This window comes from Piliocolobus tephrosceles, chromosome 1, assembly GCF_002776525.5.
Source record: "Piliocolobus tephrosceles isolate RC106 chromosome 1, ASM277652v3, whole genome shotgun sequence".
Taxonomy (NCBI): domain Eukaryota; kingdom Metazoa; phylum Chordata; class Mammalia; order Primates; family Cercopithecidae; genus Piliocolobus; species Piliocolobus tephrosceles.
The window spans coordinates 107330502-107353744 of record NC_045434.1 but is presented as its reverse complement, the minus strand read 5'-3'; the positions used below and the strand labels follow the sequence as shown (position 1 = coordinate 107353744).

General features: G+C 37.6%; 1 protein-coding gene across 1 annotated transcript in view; it reads right to left on the bottom strand.

Moving 5' to 3' along the window:
• RSBN1 (round spermatid basic protein 1) overlaps positions 1-23243 on the bottom strand; it is a 49334-nt gene that overhangs the window by 23164 nt on the left and 2927 nt on the right. The window contains 1 exon segment of the mRNA XM_023222802.3: positions 10711-11384. Within this exon segment, the coding sequence (XP_023078570.1) occupies positions 10711-11384 (674 nt within the window).

The following is a 23243-nucleotide window of genomic DNA, read 5'->3' as shown; positions in this document are numbered from 1 at the left end:
AAAAAAAAAAAAAAAAAAATTGTCAAGATGTGGACAAAGATTGGATATAATAGATAACAGAAAGAAGTATCAAAGATAACTACCAGCTTCTGTACTTTGGAACCTGACAGAGAAACTACTCTCTCTTCTGGAGGAAGACCAGGTTTCATTGTTGTGGACATGATGAGCTGGAAGTATGTGGTTGAAAAATGGCTTCCAAAGAACCTAACCCCGAGAACCTAATCCCTAGAACCTGTGAATGTTACCTTACGGCAAAAGGGACTCTGCAGATGGGAATAAATTAAGGATCTTGAGATGAGGAGAGTATCCTAGATTATCCAGATGGGCTAAATGTAATAACATGTGTCTTTGTAGGACTGAGGCGGACAGATACTTGAGAAGGCGATGTGATGACAGAAGCACAGCCTGGGGTATTATACTTTGAAGATGGAGGAAGGGGCCACAAGCTAGGAAATACAAGACACAAGAAGCTAAAAAAGGCAAAAACTTGATTTTTTTCCCTCAGAGCCTTCAGAACAGTAAGAAACTAAATTTGTGTTGTTTCAAGCCATTGTTTGGGGGCCGGATGGCACACACCTGTAATCCCAGCACTTTGGGAGGCCAAAGCAGGCAGATCACTTGAGCCCAGGAGTTCAAGACCAGCCTGGACAACATGATGAAACCCTATCTCTACTAAAAAAAAAAAATACAAAAAATTAGCTGGGCACGGTGGTGAGTGTCTGTAGTCTATTTCCAAATTTTCTGTCTTGCTGAACAGAGTTCATAAACCAATTATACTGATTTAATAATTAAATCTTTAGACTATATTGGTACCAGGTAGGGCACTCCTACACTTTTTTTTTTCTTTTCTGGCTGTTCTTGCCTACTTATTTTTGCATATAAACTTCAGTATCTGCTTGGTTGTCTTAAAAAACAACTATTTCTATTTTATTAGGATTGTGTTCAATTTATAATTTAGGAGAAATTGTCATTCTGATATTGATTCTTCTTCCCCAGGAACACAGTAATATATCTTTCCATTTAAGTCCTCTTTTGTATGATCATGTTTCAACACTGATACAAAGAATCTGATACAGATGAAAAGGTGAAGAGGACTGCTATTTAAACATGGTAGACTGAAGGTATGATTTTTTTTTTTTTATTCCTTATCAAAATCCCACTCAAGTAAGAATAAAATAGCAAGGCTATAAATCCCAAATATTCAAAGAGAACAGAAGTAAAAACTATAGATACAAGCTATCAAAATGTTTTGGGAAGGTGAAAAATGTACACGGAAATTTGCAAAATGAGAACTCTGGCTAAGTTTTATAGAAAGCAAGGAACAAAGCATGCAATTAAAAACAAAAAAGTTGGGTTTAAAATCTGCTTGAGTCAGTGAGACCCTTCTGCTTACATTCTACCTCCCTATCCCATACTCCTTTTTCCTCACCTTATTTGTGGTGAAAGTGAACCAAATGACTACAGACACAAGGATACAAGGCACAAGTGCATGGGAGAGAACCATTATACTGAAAGCAAGGAATTAAGTAAAATCCCAGTTATTTAACAATGCAATCACCTACCTCCTTCCAAGAATTCTAGCAGACAGGTATATAAACTACTCTATCCCCTGACAAAAATGTGGTAGATTTTTAGCTGTAGAAACTAAAAGCCCAAGAAACAATATCTTTAAACACTAATATTTAGAGCTTTTCTCACAATATGACCACATTGCCTATCCAGTCTTCAATTGATAAATCCTACCCATGTGTTCACAGAGTTTCTAACCAGTTTTACAACGACTCATGTTTCAATATGAACAGATCACCATGTTTGATGAAAACATATGACATAAACAGAAGACTAGAACAAAAACAAAAAAGAACTTGAACAACTTACAATATAAAAGAAAATTTAAAAACAAGTATAATTAGTATCAGACAGATGAAAAAGGGTATTGTATCCATAAAACAATAGGAAGTTATTAAAAAAGGAACAGAGAACAAGAACAAACTCTCAAATTACAGCTGACATTAATCAACATTAAGAAGCTAGTTAAATCTACCCCTAGAAAGCAGGAAAAAAGACAATGAAAAATATAATAGGAAAGATAAGAAAATTGAGGGTTGGGACGTTCAGTCCTACCCTCAACCTCCAGGGAGGGGTGCTAAAGGTCAAGCTGACCACCAACGGCCACTGGCTTAATCAATCAAGCCCACGTACTGAAGGCTTCATAAAAACTCAGGAGGTTCAAAGAGCATCTGGATAGCTGAACATGTGGAAGCAGACAGGAAGATGAACAGGAACTCATACACTTGCTGGGAGGGTGGCACACCCCAACTCTACGGGGAAAGAAGCTCCTGTGCTCGGGACCCTTCCAGACCACGCCCTATGTATCTCTTCATATGGCTGTTTATTTGCACCCTTTAACATATCCATCATACTAAACTGATAAATATAAGTATTTCCCTGAGTTCTCTGAGCTACTCTAGCAAATCCACTGAACTCAAGGGGGGATCATGGGAACCCCCAACTTGAAGCCAGTTGGTCAGAAGTTCCAGGGGCCTGGACTTGTGACTGGTGGGAAGGAGGGGTCAATTCTGGGGACTGAGCCCTCTATTTGGGATCCAAAACTGACTCTGGGTGGTGTTGGAATTGAATTGGATGACATCCAGCTGGTGTCTGCTGCAGAACTGACTGCTTGCTTGTTGTGGGGGAGAAATCTCCCACATTTGGACAAAGAAGTCTTCTGTGTTGATAGCTTTTGTTTGACAGCAGAGGAAAAGTAAGGTGTTCAAAAATGGTGATACAGTCGCCCAACAAAATACTAAATATAATGGTTAAAATTAATGTAGAGTTACATGTATAATAATCTTCAAAAACAATGTTGAACAAAAATAACCTGCAGAATGATACCCACAATACACTATAGTTTTAAAACACAAAGATACAAATATTGTTTTTATGTTCATTTGGTATTAGTAAAATGTTAAAAGATAAAAGAACATGATAAGCCACAAATTCAGAATAAAGATTTACTTCTAGGGAGAAAGGAAAAGTTTATTAAAAAAAAAAAAAAGAGAAAGACACTAAGCAGAAATTTGCTTAATATATTTTATACTTTTAGTTATGTGGGGAGTGGGAATGGAGAAAGGAAAGGTTGGAGGGGTAGTAACGGGTAACTGACATCAAAGATCCTAAGCTAATGGGTACAGAGTTTCTGTTTGGTATGAGGAAAAAGTTCTGGAAATGGTAGTGGTAATAGTACAACAACATATATACCCAATGCCACAGAGTTATACACTTTAAAATGGTTAAAATGGTAAATTTTGTATATATTTGACAACAGTTTTTAAAAAACCTTAGCAGGCTAAGGGATGGTATTCATAACACAAGTAGACAAATTAGCCTGACAAATTAGCCTTTGAGGAGGAGATAGGATATCTTCTCTACTATAACAGGAGAGAATGAAGAAAAGATGTATACAGAGAAAGTTTAAATAGTATTTATGAAGAATAGGTAAGCAAGCTAACCAAAGAAACGAAGTAGGCTTCCCAGGCAATGTTGACGACCCAATGGGAAGCATTATAAAATGTTATGAAGAGACAACGTCCCCAGTGACGACCAATCAAAACATGATTTTTTTAAATTTGCACTTTGCAGAAGTCAGATAAGATTATCTCTTAGTTTATGATGATCTGAAATTCTAAAAAGATGCTATCTACAGGTCAAATGAAAGGAACTAGAGTAATGGTAGATGGTATGTGGTTTAAAACAGTGTTTCTTAAACCTGCCTGATTATAGGAATCAAGTCAGTCAAGGTACTTATTTCATGCCTCACTCCAGACCTCATGAACCAGAATTTCCAGAAGAGGAACCCGAGAGCCTAATGTGTATCTGAACTGGCAACCCCAAATTATTCTTAGGATCTGGCAAGTTTGGGAAACTTTGGCCTGGAAATAGCACCTGAAAGCAAAGAACAAGTTGAATTCTACCACTTCCCAGGGTTTATGTACTGGAGTACAGTGGAGGAAGAAACAGTATTGGGAGGACTCGAGGGAGGTACGTACCAAAGTCCTCCCAACAGTATTGGGAGGACTCGAGGGAGGTACGTACGAGACCAAAGAACAGAAAAAACTAAAGCTGCCATGGAAGCAGGAGACATAACGCCAACAGGAAAAATGCAGCCTTTGGTAAAAATCAGAAGGCAAAGTGGGGAGGAGAGAAGGATGTGGCATCAAAGAGAAATATGCCTACTAAAAAAAAAATAGTAGTTAGTTTTGCATAAAAATTTAACATATTTATAATATCTATAAAATGTTAAACAATTATCTTTGAATATATACATATGCTGTCAATACATATGTAGTGCTGAAATTAGAAACTCAACTTCACAGCTATCCTGTAAGAATTTCTGAATTAAGCAAGCTCAACTGTGTCCCCAATACATACAGGTTCTCCTACAAAGGACAATTATAAATCTGTTAATAACTCAGGAGAACACCAAGCTAAAAAAGCACTATGTGGAAAACCCTGTTTACGGGGGTTTGAGAGGGGGTGTGGATTATTCCACAGAACTCACGTTTTAGGAAGAAGACTATTCAAGCTGACTTTTTAAAACACAGAAAGGAAAAAGCTAGCCAGCAATCTTCCTAACCTTGTGACTTGTGAATAGAAAGGCATTCCTACTTTAAAATATATAGTGAAAAAACAGTGTCACTGGGTCAAAGTGAGTACTTAAAATGAGAGAAAAAAAAAGAATCAAGCCTACCATTTTTATTTATGACATTTTATTTTATAAAACCTGCTACTTAAAATGTTTATTTCTCCTTTTCTATAATACATTAATGTATACAGTTCCTTAAGGGTTGCTCAGTTATTCCCCAAGCTATATACTACTCTACTAGTTCTACTCTTCATTAGTACTACCAATTCATTATAAAATGTTAATCAAAGATCAGAGTGCATATAACTAGCCCATATAAGGCCTTGTCCCAACACACAATGAGGGAATAACACTTTTTGTTTTTCTCTGGAACCACAGACTCTAAAATTGTACACACCAATGCTACAGAACATTATCATTTTATAGACTAATAAAAGTAACATAAGAAATAAAACTACCTAAAGTTAAAAAGCTTTGATTCTCAGTGAAACCTCAAAATTACATATGCAAATTTTTGAAAAAGATACTTAAAACATGCAGATTTGCCAATCTCCCCTCCCCCCAGCAAACACATAACACACACTTCTATGTACATCCCTTAATTACTTAGTTGCCAGAAGATCTCAGATGGTGATATCGAAAACAATTCCCTTTTAACTTCACTGTATTTTTAGTGTTTGTTATTATTTGCGTAATTTATGTATAGATTTTGAGACCTATATGGCCTTGGTAGTCCATTTACTAGCAACATCAGCATCACTAGAAAATGCAGACTAAAAGCAGGGCTAGTGGCTCACACCTGTAATCCGAACACGCTAGAAGGCCAAAGCAGGAGAATCCGTTGAGGCCGGGAGTTTAAGACTAGCCTAGACAACATAGTGAGACTCTGGCTCTATAAAAAAATTTAAAAATTAGTCAATTGTAGTAGTATACACCTGTAGTCCTAGCTACTCTACTCAGAAGGCTGAGGCACTGGAAATAGCACCTGAAAGCAAAGAACAAATTGAGATCCACCACTTCCTGAAGTTTATGTACTGGGGCACAGTGGAGTAAGAAACAGTAGAAAGACTACTAGAGCCTAGGAGTTCAAGGCATCAGTGAGCCATGATCACACTTCATGATCGCACTTCAGCCTGGGCCACAGAGCGAGACCCCATCAAAGAAAGGAGAAAGAAAGGAAGGGAAGGGAAGGGAGCGGGAGGGGAAAGGGAAGGGGAAGCGGAAGGGAAGGAAGGAAGGAAACTCAACTTTATACATTTATCCTGTATCAACTACTGAGAGTTAAGTAATCAAACAAGGATCAGCTTACTGTTTCAATGGACATATAAATTTTTCTGCTCTGGTGTTAGAACATTTGAGTTTTCTAGAATGTTAAAAGAAAACCCTGTATGTGGATCCTAGCTTTAGCCACCACAATAATTTAAAAATATAAAAATAACAGAAGTTTTCATTCTTTTTGCACAAAACCTACATTTTACTTTCTTCTGCTTAGAGGAGCTGAGTTCTAAAGCTTCTCAAATTTTAATGTGCATTCGAATCACCTTTTAAAAATGCAGATTCTGATTCAGAAAATCTAGGTAAGAGCCCAGTCTACATTCCTAGCAAGCTCCCTGGTGATGCCAAATTCATACATAGAGCAGACTTTTAGTAGCAAGGTCCTAAAGAAAAGGTGTAATTTACAATAGTATTTAGCTACCCATGGTTTGCAAAGCGCTTATCTTGATAACGTCCCCAATTCAATTCCTAATTGATAAACCTACCACTTTCCCATCCTTACTTTCTGGATCCTTCATATGGATGAAATAAACACTTCATTCCTAAAATGTAGAAAACTTCTAGTCTTTCTTCTGCCTGTCTTTCTTTTTGGTCTCTTCCCATGTTCATCATACTTGTGGGTGCATCACAAGATTACACCCTTAGTTTCAACTCCTTTCCAGTGCTATTGCTGGTTCCATCTTCTGCATCTCTGCATCTCCTGCATTAATGGGTTCAACTTCTGCATCTCCAACCTAGACAAATCTCTCAAACTTGGATCCATACACTCAATTCCTAAGAGTTCTTTCTTTTTTTCTTTTTTGAGACTTGCTCTGTCGCCCAGGCTGGAGTGAGTGGCGCGATCCTGGCTCACTGCAACCTCTGCCTCCCGGGTTCAAGCCAGCCTCCTAAGCAGCTGGGATTATAGGCGTCCGTCACCATGTCCAGCTAATTTTTGAATTTTTAGTAGAGATGGAGTTTCACCACTTTGACCAGGCTGGTCTCAAAACTCCTGATCTCAAGCAATCTGTTCACCTCAGCCTCCCAAACTGCTGAGATTACAGGTGTGACACACTATGCCCAGCCTCCTAATGGTTATTTCTAACCATATATTCCCACAGGTACCTTCAACTCAAGATACCTCAAACTGAACTCATCAACACCCTCTGGGCCCTAGAAACTAGCTTCTTCAACCCTGTATTGGCTTTAACCAGCATCACCATCCACCCATTTGTCCAAACCACATCTGAAGACTATCCCTCTCTCTGACCAAGACTAGTTAAATCTCAACCTTCTAATTATTTCTCAAATTTCTTTCTTTTCTCTCTAATGTCAGTACCAGTTTGGACATGGAGCATTTATGATCTGGTTACTATCGTAACTAACTGGTATTCTTGCTTCCAATCTCATATCCTACACCACCAATTCCATCCTCCACACTATTATATAATCTTGCAAACAAATGAATAGCAAGCATTTCCCTATTAAAATTCACCAATGACTCCCAATTATCTTTAGGAAAAAGTACTAACTTTTTAAAAGCATGTCATATAAGGCTCTTCATAATCCTAATCATGCCTCTCTCTCTCTGGTCTCAACTCCTTCCATCCCTTAACAGTTAGTGCATACTCTTGCCATGTCAACCTATTTGTAGCTCCCTCTAAGTGCCACATTCTTAAATGCCTCTGTGTATTTGCATAGGCTGTTATTCGCTTAAAATGTTCTTACCAAGTTAAGTATTAACATGCTTTCAAGATTTTACTCAAGCATCACATGGCTTAACATGCCTTTTCTAATTACCTCAAGTCTGCATTAGGTAACACCACAAATAGTGCTCCCTCTATTATAGGGTTTTCCCTATGCATACCTCTACTCAAATAGTACTCTGTATTATAATTGCTGGTTTACTCATCTCCCCCACTAGACTGAGCTCATCAATTAGTCCTTTTAAGAACACAGTGCCCTAGGCCGGGCGCGGTGGCTCACGCCTGTAATCCTAGCACTTTGGGAGGCCGAGACGGGTGGATCACGAGGTCAGGAGATCGAGACCATCCTGGCTAACATGGTGAAACCTCGTCTCTACTAAAAATTTATAAAAATTAGCCGGGCATGGTGGCAGGTGCCTGTAGTCCCAGCTACTTGAGAGGCTGAGCCAGGAGAATGGCGTGAACCCAGGAGGCGGAGCTTGCAGTGAGCTGAGATCGCGCCACTGCACTGCAGCCTGGGTGACAAAGCGAGACTCTGTCTCAAAAAAAAAAAGAAAATAACACAGTGCCCAGTACATGGTAGCTTCTCAGCAAGTGCTTGCTGAATAAACTATCTTGAAATAGTCACAAATAATTATTACGGCTACACATTTAAACTATAAATAACTTCCCATAACTCTGTCTCTAAAGCAATAAAAAATTTACTTGACTTTATTTCTAGGTTTAACAGAACTTCACAAAATGTCAAAAGACTTCACGTAAGTCCAAACTACCCTAGGTATTTGTTAAATTCCCAACAATCTAAAGGGATTTGTTAAAAATATTAGAAACAAAGCCTTTTGCATGCTGTTTCACACGGAGATACTTTAATGTCAATGACCACAGTGTTAGACAAATAAAAGCACTAATCTCTTCTCCACGGTAAAACGATGTGAACATTGTTCAGGTGGCCTGGGTTTGCATCTAGACTCTTCTACTTACTAGCTATATGACCTTGGATAACAAACAATGAACATCTCCCAGGCTCAGTTTCTTCCATGGGAAACAGAGCTAAAATTGCTCACCTACCTACCCACTGAGTTGTTTCAAATATTCAGATATGAATGTGAAAGCATTTCTATAAACCATGAAGTGCTAAATACATTTGAACTATTGTGTTAACTTCTATCCCAACATCTGCTAAAGTTGCAAACTTAAAAGTTTAGTGGGCTAATCAAACCTCCCATATCCACACCATACTCTTCTCTAATGACTGAAAATTTATAAATCAAATTAAGTTTCAGGACCACGAGAGCACAGGACTCATTCAACAGTCCTCAATATTCTTATGTGGTTGAAGTGCTTAATATGTAATCTAATAATAATCTGATATGTTCTTAAAAAGTGGTTATTTTTTAAATCTCATAGTAAATATCAAGGTAAGTTGTTGGTACAGTCATTTAAATTTCAGCTCCATTTTAAAAAATTAATTGGAGGACAAAAATCAGCAGGGAATATTTCAAGATATTTTCTTTTATTAATTATTTAGATTGGATACTGTCTGTTGACATACAAATTTGATCCACTTTAACTAACACGAATGTTAAAAAGTCACCCTTACAAAACTGGGACAGTTTTCCCCCAAATTTCTGGCTTATTTCTCAGAAATGCTTGTTGGTCTATCAAAAGAGAAAATTTGCTGCATTTTTCTAAACTAAAAAAATGATACAGCATGTTGATTCTGCTCTCAGCGATATCTTTCCTTGTTAAATAGGCAACTTATGGGGATTATGGACTATATTGGGAGAAATGTTTTCGGTCTCATCTGCAATATTTATAAAAATAGAATTCCTTGACTTTCAAAGGGCAAAACTTAAAAAAAAAAAAAAAAGGAAAATGAAAAAAGAAAATCTACTACAAAAGTCAGCACTTCGGTACCTGGTTGTGGTAACAAGGCCAAAATCCAAGACGAAGCCCTTTATTGCACATGGTGTTCCAACATCGTGGGCAGCCCCATCTTGCGACCTCTCCACATTGGCTGCTCCTGCTCTCTCTACTGCAGAGAGAACTTCAATTAGAGAAATTCTGAAGCTCATAAATCTAAACTGGATACTCCCCTCATTGGAGGCAAAGATGGTAAGACTCACTAAAAAGATTCAAGTTAGAGGAGGTTACAAATAAATCTAAGTGGCTTGAAACCACTATAATTCAGGCAGCTGAGAGTCTTATTATGGCAACAATCTATTTACCTAAAAAAAAAAAAAAAAAATCTTAAGGGAAAAGAATGGCAGCAAATTACTAGACAACCTGAAAAAACAGAACGTACAATCATAAAAGTTTAAAAAGTGAAAGTCTCCACTAAAGTTGAATTTATAATATATACTGCACAAACTTATAGCTGACCATTTATATTCAATTCTTATGAGAAAAGCAAGTAAGAAAAAAAACTAGGACACATTATTAACTTCTTATGCCCTAAAATAACTTCACTGAAAAAAATGTTTGGTTAAAACCACTGGTTAAGAAGCAGACATTTCCCTGCTGACTTAAGCCTAGCTGCCCAAGCAAGGCTTCAAAAAATGTCTTCACCTACAACAATGCATAGGCAGAAGGAGCAGAGGCTACAGCGGTCTTCCTAATGATACTTCCAAGTCACATAACTGGGGTATATTTCTGGGATGGACTGCCAACAAGTTACTGAAAGAGATATAAAAACTCCAAAAGCCTGGCAAATAAACAGGCCCATGCCCTCATGTGTTTCATTATGATATAAAAGCAAACCTTAACTAAAGTTATTCTGAGACTACCAGATCTCAATCACATCCTCCATACTAACATTACCTGATTTGTGAAAGACCAGTTATGTTTTCAAGCTAGTTTTCCATAAAGGTTTGTAATGATACATAACATTAGTATAAAGCATTCCTTCCAGTAAATAAGAAGTCCCACCCCAAAGAACTCAGTAATTAAGATTTTTCAATGAAAGGAAGAGCCAAACAATTTGAAGCACCTTTATTACCATAAATTTGTTACCAAAAATGTGCTGGTACGTGCTGTGCAACAGAATGAGGTTAATTCTGTTTAGAAACGTATTTACTAAATAATTTTTAACAACGTTTATCTTACCTGAGTGTGAAAATTTGAAATGGTGGTTGTTTCAATATCTTTCTTGCCCAGAATTTCCATTTTCACTGGAGTGTTGGGGAAATTAAAAGCAAAGTAGTCCAAGAAGTCTGGGAGATAAGCAGCCGCTCCATGCACTATTGCTAAAGCATAGTAAGCAGCATTTTTCTCATTTTCACTGAATGTCAAAGCAAGAAACTCCTCAGAAAATCTCTCCATCTCCATTGGAGACAAAAATGAGAGTTCATCCATGTAAGCATGAAGGACAAGAGCACCACCATTGGACTGGTGTTCCTCATGAATAAAGTTGCTAAATTTAGTACCTGTTTTTAAGAAATTTCTACGAATAGAATGTTCCTGGTGAGTCATAAAAGGTGTCTGTACTCCCTGGGGTACCCGATATTCTTGCATGCCCAAATTTAATCGGCACAGCTGTTCATCTTTCAGATACCTGAAGGACTCCTTATTAAGTCCTGAAGTGCTATTTATTTGTCCTTGGGTGAGAATTTCTTTACTGATGCGGGTCAGGCCAGCACAGACGGTTTGTACTTCCTTATTGTACATTTTAAGGCGTCTTCCTCGCATGTCTTCTCGGTGTTTCTTTTTCTTTTTCTTCTTTATTTTCTTCAAGACAAAATCATCGGCTCTCTGGGTTTTACCATTTTCATCTGGTGTTTCTGGCCACAATAATTAAAAAGAAGTTAGTTGCTAGGACTAGTGTCAACATACAAGCTTCTTAAGGTATTTGATCTCATTAAATAGCCTATCCTCAATTTCTCTGAATTTGCTATTACAACTTACGTGGTTAGAAAACAAATGAGACAGAGATTTTAAAATATAATAATATTGTGGATTGAAGAAAAGATTAAAAGAACTGAAGGTATCCATTTTTCAAAGCAGTATTACTGACCAATGGAGAAAAATCAGAATTCACACATCCAAAAAACAGAGAATGGTTAAATAAATCATGATATAGCAATGGTATGAAACATTATACGATAGCTAAATATGACAATTCTGAAATCTATGTTAACAACATAGATCTTTCTGTTCAGTTACCATCATAAAATTTAAAGTTAAGCTGGGCGTATTTTGCTGTCGGCCTATGAATTACTATGATACATACAGGCAAATCAAACAAAGGCAAAGTAAGCCATGGGATATCATTTTTTCCTATCAAGTTGGCAAAGTTTGTGGTTTCTGGTCATTCTCAACTACTGTTGCTGGAAGTAGTAAGTTGCTACTAAACTGGTACAACTTTCTGAAAGGCAATTTCATGATACGTGTCAGAAGTCTTAAAAAATATTTCTAATCCCCAGACTCAGAAATTCCACTTCCAAGTAAAAGTTATCTAAGAAAATAATTGAAGATCATATAAAGATATTCATGACAGTATTATTTAAAACAACACAATAGGGAACGCTCTAAATGTCTAATAACAGGGGACTGATTAACCTCTGGTAGTTACATATTATAAAATACTACCCAGCCATTATAAATTATATCATAGATGGTTGGGCGCAGTGGCTCACACCTGTAATCCCAGCACTTTGGGAGGCCGAGGCGGGCAGATCACGAGGTCAGATCGAGACCGTCCTGGCTAACACAGTAAAACCCCGTCTCTACTAAAAATGCAAAAAATTAGCCAAGTGTGGTGGCGGGCGCCTGTAGTCCCAGCTACTCGGGAGGCTGAGGCAGGAGAATGGCGTGAACCCGGGGTAGATCGCGCCACTGCACTCCAGCCTGGCAGACAGGGCAAGACTCCGTCTCAAAATAAATAAATAAACAAACAATATTATAGATGAAAAAACTGACATAAAAATTAGAAAGTTACAAAATGCTTAGACTGTCATTCTTTCAGAAAGCCTTTTCTTCCCCACCCAATCTGGATAGCTACTCCTGCTACGTGCTCCCTTAGCTTTGCATCCCCATTTCAGCACTTATACTCTGTGTTATCAACACTTCATTTTCCACCCTCCCCTTGAATGAATCTAAGTTCAGGGATGTGTATCTTAGCTTCCTTTCCTGAACACTTAACACATGTACATTCTGATCCCATGTTTATATAAACATTCATTCATCCAAACATTTAAGTACCTACTAAATGCTTAGGTATACTCCTGAGCACTAGGACCACAGTGCTGACTAGGACATACACAATCCCCAATCTCTTGGATCTTTTTCTCCCTGCTTTTTGAGGAGTATGGAGTCTCACTATGTTGCCCAGGCAGGTCTCCAACTCCTGGGCTCAAGTTATACTCCTGCCTCTACCTCCCTAAGTGCTGGGATTACAGGTGTTAGCCATGGTGCCTGGCATCTCTTGGATCTTAAGATCTAATTGTACAAGAAAAAGAAAGTACCAGGTAGTGATAAGTGGGATGCATTAAGTTTGGGGGAAGCTCTTTTGGGGAGGTAACATTGAGAGTGATTCCTAAAGAATAAGACAAGCCAGGCATGTAAAGGTCTAGGAGAAAATATTCCCAGAAAGAAGAAAAGGACCTAAAGAGATGAAAAAGTCTGATCTACAGATGCTTTATACACACACACAAACACACACACACACACACACACACACACAGAGAAAAATATCTGGAGAAATATATACCAAGTTATTAACGGTAGTTATCTATTGGTGGTAGAATTCTAAATGTCTAGCTTCTTTTCTGCTTATCTGTATTTTCTAATTTTCTACAATAAACATATTACTTTTATAATTTAAAAACTTACTTTTAATTTTTAAAGGATTATCATGGATTAACAAGCCCAACATGGAATGACATCTTTTGTTTACTAGTTGGAAAATATACCTAGCAGGAAACTTTCAGGATGAAATACCAGGTACACTCCTGACCAACCTTCAAGTTTGGTCTAGTATTTACTGTATAGAATTTACCCACCAAACAATCGTTTTTTCTAACATAATTGAAGTAATTTGGAGTTAAGACAAATATTCCAATTAATCCTATTATTACATCTAGAAGAGTAAGTTCAACAAATTTTAGAGTTAAGAATTTACTTGGTACAATACGTAAATATATAACAGTTCCAGTACTCTATATAAAATCACTTCAAGTCAATTAGTTATTACAAGGCTTATAAAACCTTCTAAATAAAATACTTAAAAAACCAAGTCAAAGACTTTCCAATGCCAAATAACTTTCATTGTATTTAATATTTCCTTCTAAGAACAATAAAATGAAAACCCTTTATTTGCAAATATCACTTGTAATTAAACTGTGACCAGATACCAAAATTTACATATAATCAAAATACTGTTAACCTGGCAAGAGAAAAAGTCATCTGTTATTCTATATACAACTAAATTATTTGAGATATTTGAGAATTAAACACTTAGTAATAGTCATTTATACTTCTTACCAAATAAAATTAATCTAAATACTTTCCCCAATATCAAATCAGTAACTTAGTCAATTCTCCCAAGCAACTAAATGTTAATGCCATTCAATATAAAGGTTAGACCAATTTAAAAATAGTCATCTAATTACCCTCTGCTATTAATGTTTTAGAATTTCACAGGAAAACAAGAAAAGAAAATATCTCCAAATAGATCTTGTTATTTTAAGCTTCGAAAGAGGTACTTGGTATGCAGAAAATGAATTGCGACCTAGATCTGCCACTGAAATTAGCACCAAGAAGGAACTGCGCTGATTGTAACACATTTTCTATATTACTATCAACTTTCCAGTGGTATTTATAACATGGCCAAGTCTCTGTAGGTTTCACTTATACGGGTTTCACAAAAGTCACTTATATGAAAACCATTCAGTTAGTCCAACATGGCCCATCTCAAAAAAAAATAAAAACAAAAACAACAAAAAGAGAAAACCACTGTATAAAGAAAAGAACCTTACATTGTAATCTCATAAATCAACATGATAAAAATTTTAAATATGAAGTAAATCTCAAGCTATCTTCTCACTAATCCTGTTTTTCCTTTTTTTTGAGACGGAGTCCCGCTCTGTTGCCCAGGGTGGAGTGCAGTGGCGTAATCTCGGCTCACTCCAGCTTCTGCCTCCCGGATTCCAGAGAGTCTCCTGCCTCAGCCTTCCGAGTAGCTGGGATTACAGGCATGTAACACCACATCCAGTTAATTTTTTGTATTTTCAGTAGAGACAGGGTTTCACCATGTTGGCCAGGCCAGTCTCGAACTCCTGACCTCAAGTGATCCACCTGCCTCAGCCTCCCAAAGTGCTGGGATTACAGGCGTGAGCCACCGCACCCGGCCCCAGCTTTTGACTTTTATCTATCTAACTTAGGCTAAGATACAGAAAGCGTGACTTTTTTACAGAGAAATTTAAGACTACCCATTTCATACTGGCTAACAAATCTCCATAAGGAAACAAAATTTATTACTGAATTATCAAGGTAGCAACTAATTGAGAATGGCATATGTATACAAAAGTTATTAAAGGTTATTATCAAATGCTGGCCACTGTTGCTTTATGAGAAAAATAACAATTGTCCTGCCTCGAATTAAAAACGTTATTTGAAAGTCAATGTCCAAAGTCTTCACAACCTTTCTATTTCTGGTTTTAGCTTACAACAGAGAATCTATTCAGCACATTTTTAGTATTTCCCCATAGTGTAAAAGCTAAAATTTATTGACTACAGTTCTTTATAGAAAAAGAGCCAACCTACACTATACCTGTGATTTAGAAAAGCTTTCACATATCCAACTGTGTGATTAAATATAAAGAGAAATACGTAATTCTACAGAGGAAGATACAAACATTCACTTAAGAAACAAATTGCTGGCTGTCCTTAAAAAGGTCATTATCAATACATGACATTATTAATAACATCCTCATGTGTGCTAATACTTCCAATATTATCAATTATTGTCATCTGATTTCACACTACTGAAAGTTTTCATTAATGCAAAAAATAGCTATACACATTATTAAGTTCTCTCTTTTTTTTTTTTTTACTCTCGCCCAGGCTGGAGGGCAGTGGCACAATCTCGGCTCACTGCAACCTCTGCCTCCCGAGTTCAAGCGATTCTCCCACCTCAGCCTTCCAAGTAGCTGGGACTACAGGTGCACATCACCATGCCCAGCTAATTCTTGTACCTTTTGGTAGAGACAGGGTTTCACTATGTTGGCCAGGCTGGTCTCAAACTCCTGACCTCAAGTGATCTATCCGCCTTGGCCTCCCAAAGTGTTGGGATTACAGGCATGAGTCACCATGCCCAGCCTACAAAACGTAAGGTCTTAACAGCAATTCTTACACTCGAATTATGACTTAGAACTGGGAAAAAAAAAAAAAAAAGGTAGTATCTTCAATTCCTAAAAATCATAGTAGATGAGCAAAAGCAAAACAAGTGTAATTGCTTACATCTTATTACTCATAATTTTTTAAAGGACTAAAGTTGTTTTCTGAAATTATTTTCAGTCTTCTTGAGAGTTCTTCCAGTTCTATATAAATACCTGACTAAAAAGGAAAAACAAACAACTACTCATTTTGAAAGCCAAACATTTGTGAATCATTGTATGTTTTTAACACTGCCTTACTTTACTCACCATCTCTCTATATCATGGTGTTTTAAGAGCACTGCCTAGGTTTAAATCCCTGTTCTGTAAGTACAACTTTCTAGTATACTTTCTAGAAGTAAAACTTTTTTCCCTAAGCCTTTACTTTTTTTTTTTTTAGAGCAGTTTCAGGTTCCTAGAACTACAACCACACCTGGCTCCCACAAATGCATAGTCTGTCTCCCTGATTATCATCACCCCCAGCCAGAGTGGAATATTTGTTACAACTGATGAGTCTACATTGACACATCATTATCCGCCCACAGTCCATGGTTTACATTCAGGCTCACTCTCCGTGTTGTACATTCTGTGGGTTTGGATAAATGTATGACATGTATCCACTGCTAATTAAGTAGCATAAAGAGTAGTTTCACTGTCCTATAAAATGCTCTGTGCTCTGCCTATTCATGCATCCCTCTCCAAAACCCCTACCAACCACTGATCTTTTAACATTCTTGATAGTTTTTTGCCTTTTCCAGAGTGTCATATAATTGGAATCATAAAATGTGCAGCCTTTTCAGAATGGCTTCTTTTCACTTAGTAACATGCATTTAAGGTTCCTCCATGTCTTTTTATGATTTGATAGTTCATTTCTCTTTAGCACTGAATAATATTCTACTGTCTGAATGTACCACAGTTTATCCTTTTACCTACTGAAGGACATTTTGATTGCTTCCAAGTTTTGGCAATTATGAATAAACCTATTATAAACAGCTATCTACAGGTTTTTGTGTGGACATAAATTTTCAACTCCTCTGGGTAAATATCAAAGAGTATGACTGCTGGATCGTACAATACGTTTAGTTTTGTTAAGAAACTGCCAAACTGTCTTCCAAACTGGCTATATCATTTTGTATTCGCAACAATAATGAATGAGATAGCATATCTTTTTGCAAGTTAATTTCTTTGCATTGCTTCTCATTGGTAAAACTGGAGGAAAGAACAGTATCTCATCATAAAATTCATGTACAGAGTAAATGAAAAATGCATGTAAAGTACTTATAATAGTCCTAGAACATAATAAATACTCAATACATTTTAACTACTATTATTGCCAAAAACAGTTGTATTCTAGAGGCCATAGAGTGTACTATTTAAGATAAGAACAGGAGGTGTACAGTTAGATAGACCTAAGTCAATGTCCCAGCTCTATTGTTTACTAAGTTATCTGGGTAAGCTCATAAATCTCTTTAAACCTCAATTTTCTCATCTTAAAATGATATCATAGGCCAGATGCAGTGCCTCATGCCTGTAATCCCAGCACTTTGGGAGACTGAGGCAGGAAGATTGCTAGAGTCCAGGAATTCAAGACCAGCCTGAGCAACACAGCAGGACCCTATCTTTACAAAAATAAAAAATAAAAAAAATTAGCTGGGCTTGGCGGTGCATGCCTGTAGTCCTAGCTGCAGGAGTGAGCTAGGCTTAGCTACAGGCTGAGGTGGGAGGATCACTTGAGCCCAGGAGTTCGAGGTTACAATGAGCTATAATCACTTCACTACACTCCCGCCTGGGCAACCCTGTCTCAGAGGAAAAAAAAAAAAATTATTAATTCTAGAGTCTATCTCACAGAGTTATTTTAAGGATTAAATGAGATAATGACTATAATAGGCCCTCATCACAATATCTGACACACAGTAAGTCTCTTATCATCTTGATCATCAAGAGAAACACATAAGAAAGATCTCTGAAAGAAGAAAGAAAACTTATCTGCCAAGTGTCTAATAGGGACCATATATGTTATCTCATTTTAATCCTCAAACAAACCAATTAAGTATGGAGAAAGAAAGAGAGCCTGAAACCAGATATGTAATTTATATTAGGTCACAAAGCTAGTAGACAACAGCCAAGATTCAAACTTCTCACCTGTCTGACTCGAAAACAAACTCTTCTAACATACTGCACACTACACTCTCTTCCTTTCTGCCTCCACTATCAGACATCTCCCTGCAACACTCCCATTAGATGATCAACTAAGATTATCTGGTTACAATTAATGGACCTGAGGTAGCTTGGAAGAAAGGGAGTATTACTTCAACAAATACCTTACTTAGTACCCATTCCAAAATTTTTCGTGTCCTTAAAGGTGTTTCTGCCTCTCTCAGGGTGAGCAGGGAAAAATATTAGTCCCTACAGTTGTTGTTCTGATAAATAAGATTATCTGTTTATTTCAATTCCCTTATAATCCCAATAATTTTCCATTTCTAACATCAAAAAGAAGTGCTTCTGGACTTAAAACCCCAGGTTTTTGACATGAGAGAAAATTTCCATTAAATGTCTGGCTCAGGAACACTTACACTCTGTGATAGCAGTTAGGCAAGTGGTCAAGAGTGAAAAAAAAAAAAAAAGAGAGAAAGGAATGATGACTCACAAGAGCACACATATGAGCAATCCGGTCATGTAATGACATTAGAGAAGACAGCCTATGGGGGCTGTCCTTCCTTTCCTTTTCAACAAAATATTAAAATCATGAATTTCCTAAGAATAATTAAAAAGAAGCATTACTTCTTTTGATGGTTTGTAAAGGAAGTATGTTTGTCCTATTTTTTTTTTTTTTTTTGAAACGGAGTCTCACCCTGTCGCCCGGGCTGGAACGCAAGTGGCGCAATCTCAGCTCCCCCTCCCGGGTTCAAGTGATTCTCCTGCCTCAGCCTCAGCCTCCCAAGTAGCTGGGATTACAGGTGCCCGCCACTACGCCCAGCTAATTTTTTGTATTTTTCGTAGAGACAGGGTTTTACCATGTTGACCAGGCTGGTGTCAAGCTCCTGACCTCATGATTTGCCTGCCTTGGCCTGGGATTACACGTGTGAGCCACCATGCCCGGCCTGTCGTATGTTTTTATGAGCAATAAGAGGGAGAGAAAAAACTTAAGATTTCAAAACACAAAGGTAACTGCCAGTTTAGTTAGACTCAAGTCTACTACCTATATGAAATAAAAACAACATTTAAATATCTCTTTGTTAAATAATCAACCCCAGTGTGCATAGCAGAAAGAGAGGTCAATTGGGCCATGAGTGAAAAAAACTGAGTTCTGTATTCAGCTCTATCACTAACTAAAAAATTTTAAGCATTTCACTTTACCTCTCTGAAAATCACTTTACTTTCTGTTTTGAAGATGAGCAAGTTTACCCTAGCATTTACAGATTAAATTTTTGTTTCAACTGTTTATGAACAACTCCAAATCTTTGAGATTGTAATAGTTCGCAATTAATCTCCACATGAACTCCGATTAAATACTGTTGAACTGCTGTGCAGGAAGGAACATGTCTCCTAAGTGAACTCAAGGGTGGCAAACTTCTTCTCTAAAGAGTCAAACAGCAGGCTTTGTGGTCTCATGGTCTCTGTCTCAATTACCGTATTCTGCTACCTTAGTGCAAAAACTACCATAGACAATATATATGAATGAACAGAGCTATATTCCAATAAAGCTTTATTTCTGGACGCAGTTTAAATTTCATAAGATTTCCATGTGCTATAAGGTCGTTCCAACTATTTTAAATTGTAAAAACCATTGTTAGGCCAGGCACAGTGGCTCATGCCTGTAATCCCAGCACTTGTGGGAGGCACATCACCTGAGGTCAGGAGTTTGAGACCAGCCTGGCCAACATGGTGAAACCCCATCTCTACTAAAAGTACAAAATTAGCTGGGCATGGTGGTGGGCACCTGTAATCTACTCAGGAGGCTGAGGCATGAGAATCCCATGAACCCAGGAGGTGGAGGTTGCACTGAGCTGAGATCACACCACTGCACTCCAGCCTAGCACAGAGCGAGACTCTGTCTCAAAAAAACAAACAAACAAACAAAAAAAAAAACCTTGCCACATTACAGATTGTACTGATTTCTGAAAAAAGTGCAAAACCAATACAATGGAAGATTAATATTTTCAACAAAAGGTGCTAGAGCAACTGGACATCCTTAGGCAAGAAGAAAAAAAAAGGCAACCTAAACCTCACACCTGTACAAAATTAACTCGAATGACAGATTTAAATATGAAAGTTAAAATTATAAAACTTTTAGAAGAAAACAAAGGAGAAAATCTTTGGGATCTAGGACTTGGTATGTTAGATATGATGCCAAAAAAACATGATCCATTAAAGAAAAAAAAAAAACTAGTAAATTGGATATCAACAAAATTTAAAACTTTTGCTCTGTGAAGTATCCCACTGAGAAGGCAGAAAGGACCAGACACAGTGGCTCCTGTCTGTAATCCCAACACTTTGGTAGGCCAAGGTGGGAGGATCACTTGAGCCCAGGAGTTTGAGACCAGCCTGGACAACAAAGAGAGACCCTGTCTCTACCAAAAACAAAAACAAAAAACATTAGCCAGGTGTGGTGGTGCACACGTGTGGTCTCAGTTACTCAGGAGGTTGAGGTGGGAGGATCACTTGAGCCCCAGAGGTTGAGGCCAGAGTGAGCCATGATCACATCACTGTGCTCCAGCCTGGGTAACACAGTGAGACCCTCCCCAAAAAACAAAAACAAACAGGCTGGGCATGGTGGCTCATGCCTATAATCCCAGCACTTTGGGAGACCAAAGCAGGCGGATCACCTGAGGTCAAGAGTTCAAGACCAGCCTGACCAACATGGCAAAACCCCATCTCTACTAAAAAATACAAAAAGTAGCCGGGCACGGTGGCAGAGGCCTGTAATCACAGCTAGTCGGGAGGTGACATCGAATCGCCCAAACCCAGGAGGTGGAGGTTGCAGTGGGCCAGGATTGTGCCACCGCACCCCAGCCTGCGCGACAAAGTGAGAATCCATCTCAAATAATAATAAAAACCAAAATGACAAAAATAAAAACAAGCAAACAAACAAAAAGGAGGGAAAGACAAGCAACAGATTGGGAGAAAATATGTGAAAAACATACAAAGAAGCTGCACCTGTTATCTGCAAAATATTATCAAAACCCAACAATAAAAAACACACAATTCAAGGGCCGGGCGCAGTGGCTCACGCCTGTAATCCCAGCACTTTGGGAGGCTGAGGCAAGTGGATCGCCTGAGGTCTGGAGTTCAAAACCAGCCTGGCCAACACAATGAAACCCCGTTTCTACTAAAAATATAAAAAAGTAGCTGGGCGTAGTGGCAGGCACCTGTAATCCCAGCGACTCGGGAGGCTGAGGCAGGAGAATCACTTGAACCTAGGTGGCAGAGGTTGCAGTGAGCCAAGATCGCCATTGCTCTCCAGCCTGGGCAACAAGAGCGAAACTCTGTCTCAAAAAAAAAAAATATATATATATATATATAGATAGATAGATACACACACACACACAAACAATTCAATTAGAAAATAGGCAAAAAGTACAAAGAGACATTTTACTGACCAGGATATATAGATGGCAAATTATGATATGAAAAGATATGTAATATCACTAGCCATTTGGGAAATGCAAATTAAGATCATGATATATCACTACACATCTATTAAAATTGCTAAAAATAGTGACAATACCAGATACTGGCAAGAAGGTGGAGAAACTGGATTTCTCTTACATCGCTGACAGGAATGTAAAATGGTACAGACACTCCAGAAAATACTTTGGCAATATCTTAAAAAACAAACAAAATAAATAAACATATACAGTCATCCTTGGTATCCACGGAGGATTGGTTCCAGAGCCTCCCAGGGCACCAAAATCCAAGATGATCAAGTCCTTCATGTAAAATGGCATAATAATTGCTTATAACCAATGCACATCCTCCCCTATATTTTAAATCATCTCCAGATTATTTATACCTAAACAATGTAAATGCTATATAAAAAATTGTTATACTGTATTGTTTAGGGAACAGTGACAAGAAAAAAAAATCTGTACAAGTCCAGTACAGACAATTTTTTTTGAAAATATTTTCAATCCCAGGTTGGCTGAATCCAGGGATGCGGAACCCATGGATACAGAGGGCTAACTGTATTTGCCATACGACCAAAGAAATGAAAAGTTACATGCACACAAAAACCTGAACATCAATTTTCATAGAAGCTTTATCTATAATAGCCCAGAACTAGAAATAATCAAAATGTCCTTTCTTATAGGGGAATGATTCAATAGGTGAACCATGGTACATCCACAGCATGGAACACTATTCACAAATGAAAAAGAGGGATGGATCTCAGGGACATCATGCTGAGTGAAAAAGGGCAATCTCCAAAGATTACATACTGTATGATTCAACTTATATAATAGTCTCAAAATGACAAAATTACAGAGATGGAAAACAGGTTAGTGGTTGCCAGGGGACAGGGACGATAGAGAGACAGAGGGAGTGCCTAAGGTTGTAAAGGGTTTGTGGTGGTGGAATAGTTCTGTATCTTGATTGTAGTGGTGGTTACACTAATCTACATATGATAAAATAGCATAAAACTACATATATATTGTTCCAATGTCAATTTCCTGGTGTTGGCATTATACAATAGTTACGTAAGATGTAGCTACTGAGTGAAACCGGTAAAAGGTAAGAACTCGAGTGTGTTTGCAATTTCCTGTGAATCATTAATTATCTCAAAAAAAAAAAAGTTAAAATAGTTTCCAAAAATCTGAGGATAAGCAAAGGAAGGACACAGCTTTGCAAGTAACAAGAATCTGCCCACTCTCCTTATTAATCTTAGAGTTGTTTTAAGGACCATGCATAATAAAATAATAAAGGCCGGTTTTAACTAAGTGACTACCATGAGCCAGGCACTGTTGTAAGTACTTTTGACACAATGCCCTATTTAATCCATACAAGGTCCTTATAAATGAAATACCACAATCCCATTTTACAGACAGGAAAAGTGCGGTTGAGAGAGGGTAAAGCAATTTGCTCAGGCTCACACAGTGTTAGAGTCATGATTTAAACTCAGATTAATACCAGAGGCATGCCTCCTGCATACCACTGTAACAACAAAGATGTTCACAGGACAAGAAAGGTATCAGTCCAACTATGTGCAAAAGCCTGGATTAAACAAAGTTAAACCAGTTTATTTTCTGTAGGGTTTTCAAAACTTTTAAA